Source organism: Pollachius pollachius (assembly GCF_949987615.1).
Source record: "Pollachius pollachius genome assembly, chromosome: 13".
Lineage (NCBI taxonomy): Eukaryota > Metazoa > Chordata > Actinopteri > Gadiformes > Gadidae > Pollachius > Pollachius pollachius.
The window spans coordinates 6,134,082-6,148,350 of NC_136946.1; the positions used below are offsets into that span (position 1 = coordinate 6,134,082).

At 44.7% G+C, this 14,269-nt stretch overlaps 3 protein-coding genes across 3 annotated transcripts in view; 2 read left to right on the forward strand and 1 right to left on the reverse strand.

The window, feature by feature from the left end:
* Nucleotides 1–1,449: 1,449 nt before the first annotated feature.
* On the forward strand, nt 1,450–3,520 carry gja9b (gap junction protein alpha 9b; the record flags this gene model as incomplete). Its single annotated transcript, XM_079749269.1, has 1 exon — nt 1,450–3,520. One exon carries the CDS (start codon nt 1,450–1,452, stop codon nt 2,986–2,988), a length of 1,539 nt encoding a protein of 512 aa, XP_079605395.1. The 3' UTR covers nt 2,989–3,520.
* A 139-nt stretch (nt 3,521–3,659) lies between these two features.
* On the reverse strand, nt 3,660–7,288 carry mycbp (MYC binding protein). The gene is made up of 5 exons (XM_079749270.1): nt 6,951–7,288; nt 6,710–6,782; nt 6,548–6,596; nt 6,034–6,163; nt 3,660–4,816 (listed from the first exon to the last, which is right to left on the reverse strand). The coding sequence occupies exons 1-5, from the start codon at nt 6,963–6,965 to the stop codon at nt 4,772–4,774; spliced, it is 312 nt and encodes a 103-aa protein (XP_079605396.1). The 5' UTR covers nt 6,966–7,288; the 3' UTR covers nt 3,660–4,771.
* Nucleotides 7,289–7,396: 108 nt separating this feature from the next.
* LOC307084770 (sialin) overlaps nt 7,397–14,269 on the forward strand; it is a 13,007-nt gene continuing 6,134 nt past the window's right edge. The window contains exons 1-3 of the mRNA XM_079749268.1: nt 7,397–7,527; nt 9,942–10,096; nt 12,914–13,128. Coding sequence (XP_079605394.1) covers nt 10,003–10,096; nt 12,914–13,128 — 309 coding nt within the window. The 5' untranslated portion in view covers nt 7,397–7,527; nt 9,942–10,002. The remainder of the gene's footprint in view (nt 7,528–9,941; nt 10,097–12,913; nt 13,129–14,269) is intronic.

Genomic DNA, 14,269 nt, shown 5'->3' on the forward strand with positions numbered 1-14,269 from the left:
TCTGGTTTGACTTCATCATTTGATCCTTCATTTTGATCAAATTATTGATGCCGTAACATAGCATGTTGTTTGACCCTTGTTCATTGGGGTTTCTACAAGACTAAAGAATAAAGCCTGATGTGTGGAACAAAGGATTACATAAGAAACACACTCTTTCCTCTGCCCATCTCCTATGTGCCCGATAATTTGCCTTCATTGGAATTACACTGTTTGAAAAAATGATTGATTCGTGTTGCCTGTCACGGTGACCTTGTCTGCCATTGAGGATTTCTATGTGGAACGAGCTGAACCCATAAACGCTATAAGGCTGTACTTATTTCATTCAATAATCACTCTGAAAATCGACTGTATCCCATAAACAACTACGAATGAGTGACACCTATGTTAACCCAACAATGACGCCCCGGTAAATAGGGTCTATACAGCTGGATGGGTTTCCATCACTTCAGGGAAACCCAGGGATATGATGCGTGGAGTCAGGCTTCACTCCCCAATGTACGTGACCTGGCCTGTAGACTTCTTTGTGCAAGACACCCCTAACCCCTCCTACCTGCTCCTTAATGTATCCGAAAGGACTTAAAGCTGCTTTGGATTTAAACATCTGCTAAATGACTAGATGGTTCTTCCACACAATGAGTTCAGAGATCACAGGGGTCACAGGGGTCATGTGGCTGGGTCTGTATGGAGGGCATAGACAACAAACGGTTTCATATTTGGTAGTACATTCTGTTGTCTGGGATGAACCACCCACGCCATGAACCCCCTGATATCCAGTTCACCCCCCTGGAGGGCGAATGGAAAAAGAACACAGCATTGATTTAGCGAGTTGGCATCTGTAGGTCAACTGAAGCGTTGCAAAGGACTAGGGATCATTCGGTTCTCCGCTCCAGCACGGACGGAACCTGGAACCAACTGATCATTTTATATTTCAGACTTCATAATCTTTTCTAAATCAGTTTTTCAACAAATTACAGCGATGGATTAAATGGGTGCCAGGGCTTTGGTTGTCATGGATTTACAGCCAGAAGGGCCTTTTATTTTCATATCCAAAATGAGCGGTACGTGTACCTATTTTAAACTTTCATTGATGTTTCTTGGTTAGCAACTGAATACATTCTGCAAATTAGAAATGGGGTAAAGTTAGTTGACTGTCTTCAGAGGAGGTATGTCTTTGTTATTTGAATCCTTATCTTTTTTGAAATTGCTATCGCATATCACTTTTCTTGATGTAGGGGAATCATTGAAAAAATGTCATCATAATGGTATTCCTATCTGTGCCGTTGGGGATATACGGCCTTATAACCTAAAAACTAAGACAAAGAACGAAACTAGTCGCAATGAGACCTGGGACAGCCGAGAACGTTGGTTAAAGGGAGAGCAGGCAAAAGTAAATCAAAATCAACTAAACCCAACAGTGATATTCTGCCCCCAGCAAGATCTGTGTGAAAAATGGGAGACTGGAACTTCCTAGGCGGGATCTTGGAGGAGGTCCACATCCACTCCACCATGGTGGGCAAGATCTGGCTCACCATCCTCTTCATCTTCCGCATGCTGGTGCTGGGCGTGGCGGCGGAGGACGTGTGGAACGACGAGCAGTCCGACTTCATCTGCAACACGGACCAGCCCGGCTGCCGCAACGTGTGCTACGACCGCGCCTTCCCCATCTCCCTGATCCGCTACTGGGTGCTGCAGGTCATCTTCGTGTCCTCCCCGTCCCTCGTCTACATGGGCCACGCCATCTACCAGCTGCGCGCCCTGGAGAAGGAGCGCCACTGCAAGAAGTCGGCGCTGCGGCGCGAGCTGGAGGCGGTGGAGGCGGAGCACGTGGAGGCGCGGCGCCGCATCGAGCGGGAGATGAGGCAGCTGGAGCAGGGCAAGCTGAACAAGGCGCCGCTGCGGGGCTCGCTGCTGCGCACCTACGTGGCCCACATCGTGACGCGCGCCCTGGTGGAGGTGGGCTTCATGTCGGGCCAGTACCTGCTCTACGGCCACCGCCTGGACCCGCTGTTCAAGTGCGAGCGGGAGCCCTGCCCCAACCTGGTGGACTGCTTCGTGTCGCGGCCCACCGAGAAGACGGTGTTCATGATGTTCATGCAGGCCATCGCCTGCATCTCGCTGTTCCTCAGCGTGCTGGAGATCCTGCACCTGGGCTACAGGAAGCTGAAGAAGGGCCTGCTGGACTACTACCCCCACCTCAAGGACGACCTGGACGACTACTACGTCAGCAAGTCCAAGAAGAACTCGACGGCGCACCAGGTGTGCACGGGCACCTCGGCGGGCCTCAAGCCCACCATCCCCACCGCGCCCAGCGGCTACACGCTGCTGCTGGAGAAGCAGGGCAACGGGCCGACCTACCCCCCCCTCAACGCCTCCTCCGCCTTCGTCCCCGCGCTCCCCCCGGACCTCGGCGGGGGGGCGGAGCCGGGCCCGGGGACCCGCAACGAGGCGGCGGTGTCGGCGTTGCCCCGGTCCACGGAGCAGACCAGCAACTCCAACAACACGGGCGGCGAGCAGCGCTCCCCGCCCGCGGACAAGAAGGCCCGGCCGGACGGGCTGCTGGCCAGGGGGCCGGCCCTCCCCGGGGACATGGAGTGCGGGGGCTCCGAGTACCCCACCCTCCCCGTCAGAGACACCTCCTCGTGCCCCATCCTGGCGGGGAACCCCATGAGGAAGATCCGCCGCGCCAGCCCGCCCTGGAACTGCTCCACGGTGCAGGAGGGCAACGTGTCCGACAGCGGGGACTCGTACCCGGGGAACGTCCGCGGGAAAGTCCGGGGCTCCTCCTGCGGGCCCCGCACCCGGACCGTCGCCAAGTCGGAGGCCAAGAGGCCGAGCCGGTCCCAGAGCCCGGACTCTGTGGGAGAGCTGAGCTCGGCGTCGCGGCACAGCCGGGAGAGCAACAGCCCCGCTGCCTCCTCCCCCAACCGCCGCACCTCGGGGGCTAGCAGCGCTAGCAGCAGGAGGGCCGCCACTGACCTGCAGGTGTAGCTGCCGACCCCCCCATCCCCTACCCCAACGGAGCCCCAGGGCCCCACCTCAGTGGAACTCATTTGGGCCTTTCCTTTTCTATGGCTGTCCTTTAATATGGAATGAGAGCATTCCCTAGAGTCTAGGACAGGCGGCAAGAGGCAGCAGCTGTCTAGACGAATGTTGCAGCTGTAGATGAATCAGCCGCAGTCGTCAATCAGCAATCTCTGAACTAAGCCGCATACAAGGAAGTCAACAGCAGGCAAACAAAACGGCACAGACATTTGGACTCCATGGATCTCTTGAGAATGTGTTGTTTTCTTACCGTATTATTTTTGCGGGTTAAGACAAAATTTGATCACCTCTGCCGGATTATTTTACTAATTTTCACAGGTTTAGATTGTCTAACTGTGTTTATTCAATTTAGAGTTTTTGTGATTTTCAAACTATCTTTAGATATCTTGCTCACCTGTCATGGATTGGATTGATGGTTTGGATCCCATTTAACGCTTCAATGCAACCAGTCTATTTAGAAAGGACATTTGAAGCACCCACGGACAATTTTTTTACTTACATGTAGCCTTGAATTATTACGACCAGCAGCCATGGAAAAATAAGATGTCAATGATCTATTGCCTGTAATGAAGGATTGATTATACACTTCACATCCATTTTCAATCCATCCGTTCCAATCCAATTCAATAAGAAGTCTTTATTTTGCACAATGTAATATATTTTTTATATTGTATAATAAGCTGTATCCAAAAAACTATCAATTTGACTCAAATATATTTTCAAAGGAAGAAAGTAACACACATAAATGTAGGAAGCCCATTTAGCTTTCAGGCACTCCAAAGGCCTTGAATACTAGGTCATGCTTAATAACGAGCAGAAGTACATGTCACATGTTTAAACATCGTTGCATGTTGCATTCAATTCCGGTCTGTTTAAATGTTCATCAGGGTATTCTAAAAATAGCCAGAACATTGGAAAACTGGAGCATGAAGTCGATAAGGCCTGAGGCTTTAATCTACTGTTATCAGTGTTATGTAATACATCACAACAAGTCCACAAGTCAATCAATGAATCCTGCCTCTCTGTTTGTCTCGTGTGGTAACGTGTGTGGTACATTGCTTGTACTGTTGTACTGTAGTTGTTGTACTACATCACAAACAGTCCTTACAACAAACTCACAAAAAAATGTTGTTCTACCCTTTATACTGTGAGAAATTTGATTCATTTCTGTTAGCCTTGAATTGGTAGAAGGTCAAACCAGCACCCCTTCATGAGAATATTATGTAATAATAAAGGAAGTGAACAGGGGCTGATTTGGATTTTGTAACTTTATGTGGATACTGAGGTTGCATGTAATGCAGTTGTCAACAAACATTTTGATATGGCCTCCCATATTGGCCTTCAGGATGGCCGCTATTTATAATTACTCTGTGGAGAAATGTTGCATTATCCTGTTTTTAATGAATTAATGAATGAATATTGTACCAAAGTATCTGAATATCGAATGTAATCCTTGTTCGTAAAGTGTTTTCACATGGCTGGTCAGGTGGTGTGAATCTCTTGTGTGACTTCACAGTTCTGGGGACTCTATCACAACGGTGTCAATGACAAACAAAAAAAGTCATTTTGATGTACAATTAACCACCATCTTTTTTCTTTTGGTCTCTCTCCCAAAATCCACAGAGGTTTTACTTAACAAGGCTCTTCCACCCTCGAGGGAAAACGGTGAATTATAAACAACAAATCACAAAGCTGCTATACAACTGTTATTAAAAACTGTGAATCTTCTTTATTCAGAGGCTCCTTCCCCAGGCTTCGGTTCATACTGCAAAAGCTGAGAACCAAAGGATGTAAACAATTACTGTTTAGACATTTACCATTTAGCTTACAATGAAAGTCGTTTAGACTGCCGTTAAAGAAAAGCCAAAACCCAAACACCACTTATTGATCCGTCTGCATTAGATGACTCCCTCCCCCAGTGCATGTATGTTATTGGCAGATATGCTAACCGGTTATCTGCTGATTACTTAAGTGTCAATGCCAGAAACTTTTCCTGTGCTTAGTGACATTAAATTGAAGGGGTGTTCACAGGAGAGACGCCAGCCCCGCCCCAGAATGAAAAACACCTGAACGCAGAGTGGGTTTGGCTCCCCTTTAAGGAACATCTTGGGGATAGGGCCTCTTGCTCAGGGATGCCTACAGGTATACTGCGGACATCAGGGTCAAAACCAGAACCTTTCACCCTTTCACCACGAGACCACCATATTCCTTATAGTCCTTCTCGGTCCCTCCGGTCTTCGCGAGCTGGCCTTCTTTCACTGCCGAAGGTTAAAAAGAAATCGGCTGGACAGAGAGCGTTTGCCTATCGAGCCCTCTTCCTATGGAATAGGCTGCCACCGGTGACCCGGGAAGCTGACTCTGTGGAGCTATTCAAAGGAAAGCTCAAAACGCACCTCTACAATCTTGCATTTGGAACATAGGAGTGTGAAAACGACACAGATGCGATGTGAAGACCACTCTGTGTTTGTTTGTGCTTTTGTTAATACAGTATACATTCCCACTATGTACTTTTCCGTTCTAATTCACTATTCTGTTCTAGCATGTTGCGGTGGCTGGACTGGATGCCTGGACTCTCCTCATGGTTAACCGGCCAGCACCACATCATCAATTTAATATGATGTGCATGTATTTACCTGTATGTCAATTATGGCACCGATTGCACTCTGGAAAAAGGGATCCCCTACTATGCATTTCTTCTCAAGAGTTTTTTCTTGACCTTGTGGGGACTTGGGTAAAGGGGGGCGCCATAAATATTTGGCCTGCTAAGCCCTTTGAGACTAATGGTGATTAAGGGCTATACAAATATAACTGAATTGAATTGAATTGAATTGAGACTATCCTGCGGCGGGGGGCTGAATAGTTTAGTCGGGGTTAGGGTGATTAGTACTATGGCTGTAGGATTCCTGGAAGCTGATTCCCCCCCCCAAACCTACGTTTTGGTTAACTATGACATGCAATCACAGGGAAGCTGTGGGCTTCTCATTTCCCCACCTTCTGTCTGAGTTCCGTGTTCTCCTGGAGCAGCAGGTCGTATTTCTGCTGGAGCTCGGCCATCTCCTCTCGCATGCCCCCCACGTCAGCTGGCTCCTCACCCGATGGCCCCAGGTTCTGCTTTATGAAACTACACCACAGTCAAGGACTCAAAGGTCTGGCTCCCACTGTGACCGGAGCCAGGCTAAAGGGGTGTATACACTGAATGATCATATATGGAATATTGTATGGTATATAAACATTTTACTCTGTAATTGCCTTCTTCTCTGAAGGATCTGAGCATAGGCCGCAGAATAGAAAGTAGGCTTAATAATAAGCTGACCAGATTTCTGAATTGAAAAAGGGGGACATTTGTGGTTTGGCAGTCTATATATCGATATAGAATATCTCAAATATAATTTTGCCTCTTCTTATCATGGTAAATGTCCAGCTCAAGCCAGGGACGTCTGGTCACCCTGCCTAATATACAGTTATAAAACAGACGGAAACAAATACAGGATCACATAAAGGATACTCCAAGGCATTGTTTGGTTTGTCAGGCTCCTCATAAAGTGTCACCAACACTGTGGAAAAAGAAGCAAATGAACACATCATCATGATAATGTTGACAGTGTAATGGTTGAAAGCCTCGCAGCATCTTCTGAATACTGTTACAACACGTATGTTACATACTCACCATTGGTCAGGCCATCAAGTACCCCAGATTTTTCGAGGTACCTTCTGAATTGTTCACGTTTTGATTCTGATGCCTAAAAACAAAGAATATGAATGTCTATAAATAGAACACTGGCATCCAACTAAAATAACAATATTAAATGTTTGGTACATTACCAGGCATAAATAACAGCATTATCACATTACCACCAATGTCTAAGCAGACCCTGAACAACTATTTGTACTTTACTACAGCAACTTACCCTGTAATGGGCCATGGCTGCGACCCTTGATAGTCAACGGTGGAGACCAATGAAAGGAAAACGATACTTAACGTGAACTAAAGTCTCCTGCTTGCTGGATTCAGTAAAACAAGCGGACGTCTTGTATACAAGTCCGTTTCCATAACAACGATTGCAAAACGTCAAAGTAAAATTATATATTTATAAAACGATATAAAGGAATCGCAAAAGAACCGACCGGGCAAAAATAACCCAATATATGTAGTGGTAAATATAAAATATAAAATAGATTTCGAAAACAACAACTTCGTTATTCAGGGAAGCAGTACGAGCAGGAAGAGGGCGCTCTGTTTCGCCATCCGGATGGACGTCAACGTAGCCGTACAAACATCTGCTTATGCTTGCACCTGATTTGCTCACGTGACTTGTTTTTCCCCGCTCGTAGGCGTGATCCAAATCGTCTAGACTCACAATCACAAATCATGTTTTGCCGGTCGCTGATGTTATTGACATGGTAGTGTATGAGCCCCTTTTTTAGAAACCGGAGCACAGAAACCCTTCCTCCGAACCGTGTTGGGCTGAGAAGACCTTCTGTAAAGTAAGTTTTGCACAGAATACTAATCATAATAACGTTATAACATGTCAGGCTGTCTAACGTAGTCGTGAATGCGTTCTAACATAACAACTATTGGCAATAAATCAATATCTACGCTGCATAACCATTAGGACAGGTACCTTCACCGTTATAGCTCATAAGTGTTTGTTCCACGGATGACCGCCCCTGTATGTGCACATGATTATGAATGACTTAGTAAGTTGATCAACTGTAGTAATAAATTGCTAATTACAACTATGTATATTAGGCCTATTTAGATGTTCAATAATCACATACGCCGAACTTTATCACCACTTGAGTCAATAAAGGTTGACTTTGTTCATCGGCAGTATCCAGTAGTCTAATGCAACTAGCTAGGCAGATGTTTGTAGTAGGCTAGTCCTTACGACTTTTTTTTTTTTTTTTTTTACCACACCGCTTCTTTATTTAAACACATATGTTTCACTTCTCTGCCTACACCTGTTGGCATGTATACAAGGCTAGGGCAGGCTAACTCAGTTTTGACTTGGGCAGACTTACAGCAGTATCATTCTTTCAGAGCAAGAGAGAGGAAGGGGGAACAGAGAGAGAGAGAGAGAGAGAGAGAGAGAGAGAGAGAGAGAGAGAGAGAGAGAGAGAGAGAGAGAGAGAGAGATACGCCTTACAAATATGTTTGTAAGGCGATAGGGCTTGTGGTGTGTGGGCGAATTGTTGCCTGTTTGCAGATTTAGATTAATCACATGCTTCCTCAAACCTTCATCCTCGGTTTTTCACTCCTTAATATCGTGAGTTTATGTTTAACCAAGTGGGGGCTCTAGCAATCCAGCCTGTTCCCCTCCAGCTCACTTGCAGGGGGATTCCCCTGAGACAGCAATGATCGACTTAAATGTAAAAATCACTAGCTCTCTAGTGATCTTCTTTTCACTTCACAATCTGGCTCATAATAATTACCCAGGTCTACTAGTCACGCGTCTCTGTGTGTGACGTCAGCTCCATTTGCTCACATGACCCCCAAGCAGTGTTGGGAAAGTTCACTTTCTACGTGAACTAGTTCAAAGTTCAGTTCACAAATTTTAAAATTATCTAGTTCAGTTAAACGTTCATAATTAAAAAAATTGAACTAAGTTCACAGTTCCAAAAAATGAACTAGTTCATAGTTCTTTTTTTCAATATGTTGCTGTGAGCTATTCGTTTTTTCCGGCATTTTGAACATTGAGCCCCCTTTGAGGTTTGTCTAGGATGAAATAGAGTGGTTGAATCAAGTATCGTAGCTTAATACAGTCTCTATCGTGTTTTATTGCACATTTAGCGCATTTTGTAAATCCCATTGATTTCTGTTGGAAGACTCAATGCTCGTTGGCCGGAAACGGAAAGGGGGGGTGTTCACGTTTGGTTGTAGTCTTTTCTCTCGGTTCTAGCCCTACTGATAAGATGGAGAACCGAGCGAAAAGACTACAATCAAACGTAAACAGCCCCCCTTTCCATTTCCGGCCAAAAAGCAATGATTCTATGAGGTATTCTAGTCCGCTGAGCTATGAGCCAGAGAGCTAACGTTATGGATTGTACATATTTATAATTCGAAATTCGTCTCAGCCTTTATACCACAGATACTCTAGGGTCTATAGCATATAACCGTGTTGTCTGATTACAGTTTAATTCATTTTCCACAATTTAACAGCTCTTAGTTTTGAAGAATAATCACCGCGCCATTCGTTTCAATGGGAATCGCGCCGGGCTGTACTTTAAAAATAAAGTGTACATATTTATAATTTGAAATTCGTCCCAGCCTTCATACGACAGATACTATAGGGTCTATAGCATATAACCGCGTTTTCTGATTACAGTTTAATGTAACAGTAAACTGGCAACACCGCAACTGCAAATTAACCTCTCAGGGATTACCATGGCAACCGGTCAAATAACACGGCGATCTGCGTGCGCATCCGCCGTGTTGATAAACAAATAACCCCCATATTGAACGAAGTTAAACCAAGTGAGCGTGCCGTTCACAGACACCAGAATGAACGAGTTCACATTAACGTTCATCAGGCAGTAATACAGTACGTTCAGTTCACGTTCGCCCAAAATATGAACGAGTTCATGAACTATCTTCAATGAACGCGTTCAGCCACAACACTGCCCCCAAGGTATCTCAAATCTCAGCGTTATGAATGTATCAGTAGCCACAGTAAGCCTTATATTCACAATCTCTACAACATAAACTGTGTGGCGGGGGGCGAGGTGTGAAACTTTTAGAACATAGTAGTTTCTGAGATCTTGTTACGTGCCTTCCTATTGACGGTGTAGGTTCACACCCAATGTGTTACACCGGGTCCACTGGTCAGTGTGTTTGTCCATGATGGGTGTCCCGGTTCCTTCTTATCTCTTCTCTCTGATCCCCTGGACGCCGCGGTCAGATAGGCCAACTGGGCTGGGCTCGGATTGGTTTCTCGGGGTTCCAGTGTGGATCGACAGCCAATGGCGCTTCAGAACGGACACTCCATCAACGCCGCCCCGGCGGAGGAAAGCGAGGGGGCCGGCGATAAGGAACCTCTGATTGAGATTGAAGCTGGTATGTGATGAGAATAATCGTAATCAAGGTGCCACTGGGCACGTCTCCCGCACTCCACTCCCACCCAACGCCAACCGTTCCACACATCAAACCCCAACTTCATTATTATGAGCTCCCTGTCTAGGGCTGGGCGATATATCGGTAGTAAAATTTATATCGGTATATTTTTGAAAGAGATATGTAGTTGAGACAATATCGCCATACCGGTATATTATATATTATTTTGATGTTGCTTTGCGAGCGCTATTTTATAAGGCCGACCGCTGCTCTCTGAGCCTACAAGCCATGTTCAGTTGCTCAATCCCGCCCCTTACATGTACGCAGTGTTCTCCTTCCCACGTTACGCATCACAACTAACTTTGAATAAACACATGGTGGTAGAGAGTACGGAACGCGTAAAGGGACATGGGGTAAAAAAAAAATCTTTTTAAGGATTCTCGTGGTCACGAGAAAGTATTGCACGCATATCACTGGCAGTGTACGTATGTGTCGTCAGCGAGTCAGTGTACGAGCGAGGAGAGCGAGCGGTAGCGTGCGTGTCAGTTTAGCGAAGTAATGAACAGGTCCGGTTGTGTGTAAGAATAAAGTACCCAGCCTGTCAAGAATCGGTGGCCGCTTCATTCCAACCATATTCCGACCTATCAGCAGACCCACTGCCAGTCAAAGTGAAGGGTTTTGCCCCCGATAGCATCGGCCCTGGAGGGAACGTCTCCCCTGTGCGGGTTCCGTATGTTTCAAACAGGCAACACTATTGCTTTTTATTTCACGGCTCTTCTCAATGCCGTTGAACGCTCCGTTCACTTGCATGGGCCCTTCACAACTTCCGGCGGTGAATTTATATTTGATAATTCACCATTGCTAAGTATAATCATGAGTATAATTGACCGCTGTCAAGGAAAACAAAGGATTTTTTTGCCTCTAATGACGTCTTTGGTATCACTCCGCAAGTAGTCCGGTAACTTGTCAGCCCCGGCGTCTTTGGTTTCTAAGCGACGTCACAACTTTGGCGGACTATTTCTCTGCTGATCAACACTACGAATGCTGGTTACAAATGAATTGTAAAAAGACACACCATGAAGTTATTTTTCGCTTAGGCAAGTATCCGTGTAATAAGCGGGATAATGTATGGAACGTCGCCGGTCAATATCGAAAATAAGCCCCTTCAGGGCGAAGCAAGACAACTCCACTGCACGTCGGTGTCCTGGTCGCCCTGTCGGGGCTTATTTTCCCGATAATGACCGGCGTTCTATACATTATCCCTTACACATCTGTTGTTAAAGCACAGCTGTGCTATGTTGAGCAAAAAAGATAAACTAAACCTAAATAAATGGTTGATGGTGAATACTTGTGGCGTGTAGTTAAAACAACACACTTTACCCGTTTTATTCAAAATATCGTTATAATATCGTATATCGCCATTAGAACGAAAAATATCGAGATATGAGTTTTGGTCCATATCGCCCAGCCCTATCCCTGTCAAGCCGGCATGTCACATTCATCCATCCATAAAAAAACATGCCTCAACAGTTCCATGGAACAAGTGCTGTTGTTTAAATCATAATAACAAATTGCTTTTTAGTTGAGGCTGCTTCTTTCACTTCCTTTTCTATTTTACCTTATTCTGGCAGCCCCATTTAATCAATTTAAAGCCTTCAGGGAAGAAGGATTTATGTCCCGTTCATTCACTTACTTATTATTCGCCCCTATTTTGTTGCCTACTGTACTGCAAAAGCAAAAATCATAATTAATTTATCCATAACTTATTATATTATTAGTATATATTTAATTTTCGGTAAACTCTTTAAATCAATATCTTAATGGAAAAATAGGCTCCAAAATGAGTGAGCTCCAATTTGCAAAGACAGTGGTTTATATTTTAAGCGTGGTAGCCGCTGGCCAGCCATGTGGGCAGCACCTCTGCGGGCAGCCGTGAGCTGACTGAAAGTCTAATAAGACTTGTTCGACGGTCTGCTGTGGTCACACGATGGTCATGTGGACATGTAGCATCTAGATATAGCATTGAGATATAGAGCATGGATATATATATATATATAATCTAGTAAGTAGCATTTAGATAATAAGTCAAATAATCACACTACTAAACTGACATAATGTCTGGCTGCTTCGGTAGAAGTTAAGTCACAGGTACAAGATATCTAAATAGATCAAACATAGATATCCAGGAACAGGAGATCCAGTGTTATATTAACTGACGCTGCTTTGCGTCCGAGCACCTAGTTAAGTCCCTTCTGAATTTGAAGTAGGAAGTGCATGCCTTCCACCATGTCTACCATCCAAAACCCTTAACCACCTAAGTGTAAACAAGTCATAGGATCATTAGGATCACCTGTTACCATCTCAGTTTACGTCAGAGTCTTAGTCATTCCCAACCTGGATAGTACTCTACCTAACCCTGACCTACACCCCCACCCTGAACAGAACTATTTATAGTAGTATGATGAGTAAGATGTCAGGCACTGTTATCCAAGGCACCATGCTATTGTGGCGATTGTTGTCTTTATGCAATATTATGTTATTATGATGTGTGGTAAAAATATTAATAGCAATTTTGGAGAAATGCAATTTTGGTCCTCTATGTAACACTTTTTGCACGGTCGGTCTGACAATGACGTTTAAATACGGTTAAGGTATTGTTAGCATTAATTTAGATTAAGGTCTTATGAAAGTAGCAGGTATTAGTCAGGGCTTCCTGCTCAAGGTACGCCCACAGGTAGACACGCAGACCTCGGGGTTCGAACCCGGAACCTTCACTCCTACCGTCCGACGCCCTAACCACTAGCCCCGCCCCCTCCCCAGCGCCGACGCCATGCTGCTCGGTCCGCTACACCCTGGCCTTTATGATGTTCTTCGGATTCGCCGTGGTCTACGGTCTCCGCGTCAACCTCAGCGTCGCCATGGTAGCCATGGTGAACTCCACGGACACCTCGCCGACGGCCAACCACTCCCTGGTGACCGCCTGCCCGCTGCCGACGCCCGACAACCGCAGCGTGCCCGTGGTCCTCATCGACACGGTGAGGTCGCAACCTTTCACCCTGTCACCGCAGCTCCCCTGCGTCTCATATCAGCTTGGGCTCCTGGTTCATGTTCCCCCCTTTATATCCCTGTGTCCTATCCGTGAAGTGCTAATGGTTGTTTGGTTATTTTATTCGTTTCTTTGTTTAATCCTATGTATCTCTTCTCCCATCATCCTCTTTGTCGTCCATCTATCATCTATCATCCATCATCATCTATCATCCTCTATCATTAATCATCTCTTATCTATCATCATCTATCATCTATCAACTATCATCTATCATAATCTTTCATCATCTATCATCATCTATCATCCTCTATCATCAATCATCTCTCATCTATCATCATCTATCATCTATCAACTATCATCTATCATCATCTATTATCATCAATCATCTCTCATCTATCTATCATCATCTATCAACTATCATCTATCATCATCTATCATCATCTATCATCAATCATCTCTCATCTATCATCATCTCTCATCTATCAACTATCATCTATCATCATCTATCATCATCTATCATCATCTATCATCTATCATCATCTATCCTCTATCATCATCTATCCTCTATCATCATCTATCATCTATCATCATCTATCATCATCTATCATCATTAATCATCTCTCATCTATCTATCATCATCTATCAACTATCATCTATCATCATCTATCATCATCTATCATCAATCATCTCTCATCTATCATCATCTCTCATCTATCAACTATCATCTATCATCATCTATCATCAATCATCTCTCATCTATCATCATATCTCATCTATCAACTATCATCTATCATCATCTATCATCTATCATCATCTATCATCATCTATCATCTATCATCATCTATCATCTATCATCATCTATCATCATCTATCATCTATCATCATCTATCATCTATCATCATCTCTCATCTATCAACTATCATCTATCATCATCTATCATCAATCATCTCTCATCTATCATCATATCTCATCTATCAACTATCATCTATCATCATCTATCATCTATCATCATCTATCATCATCTATCATCTATCATCATCTATCATCTATCATCATCTATCATCATCTATCATCTATCATCATCTATCATCATCTATCATCTATCATCATCTATCATCTATCATCATCTA

Excerpts from the sequence above, each read along its gene's own strand:
- mycbp (XM_079749270.1), bottom strand. Across the intron at positions 6,597-6,709 it reads ACTTGATGGCCTGACCAATG|TGTTGGTGACACTTTATGAG; the intron begins GTGAGTATGTAA and ends CTTTTTCCACAG. Across the intron at positions 6,164-6,547 it reads AAACCAAACAATGCCTTGGA|TTTCATAAAGCAGAACCTGG; the intron begins GTATCCTTTATG and ends ACTGTGGTGTAG.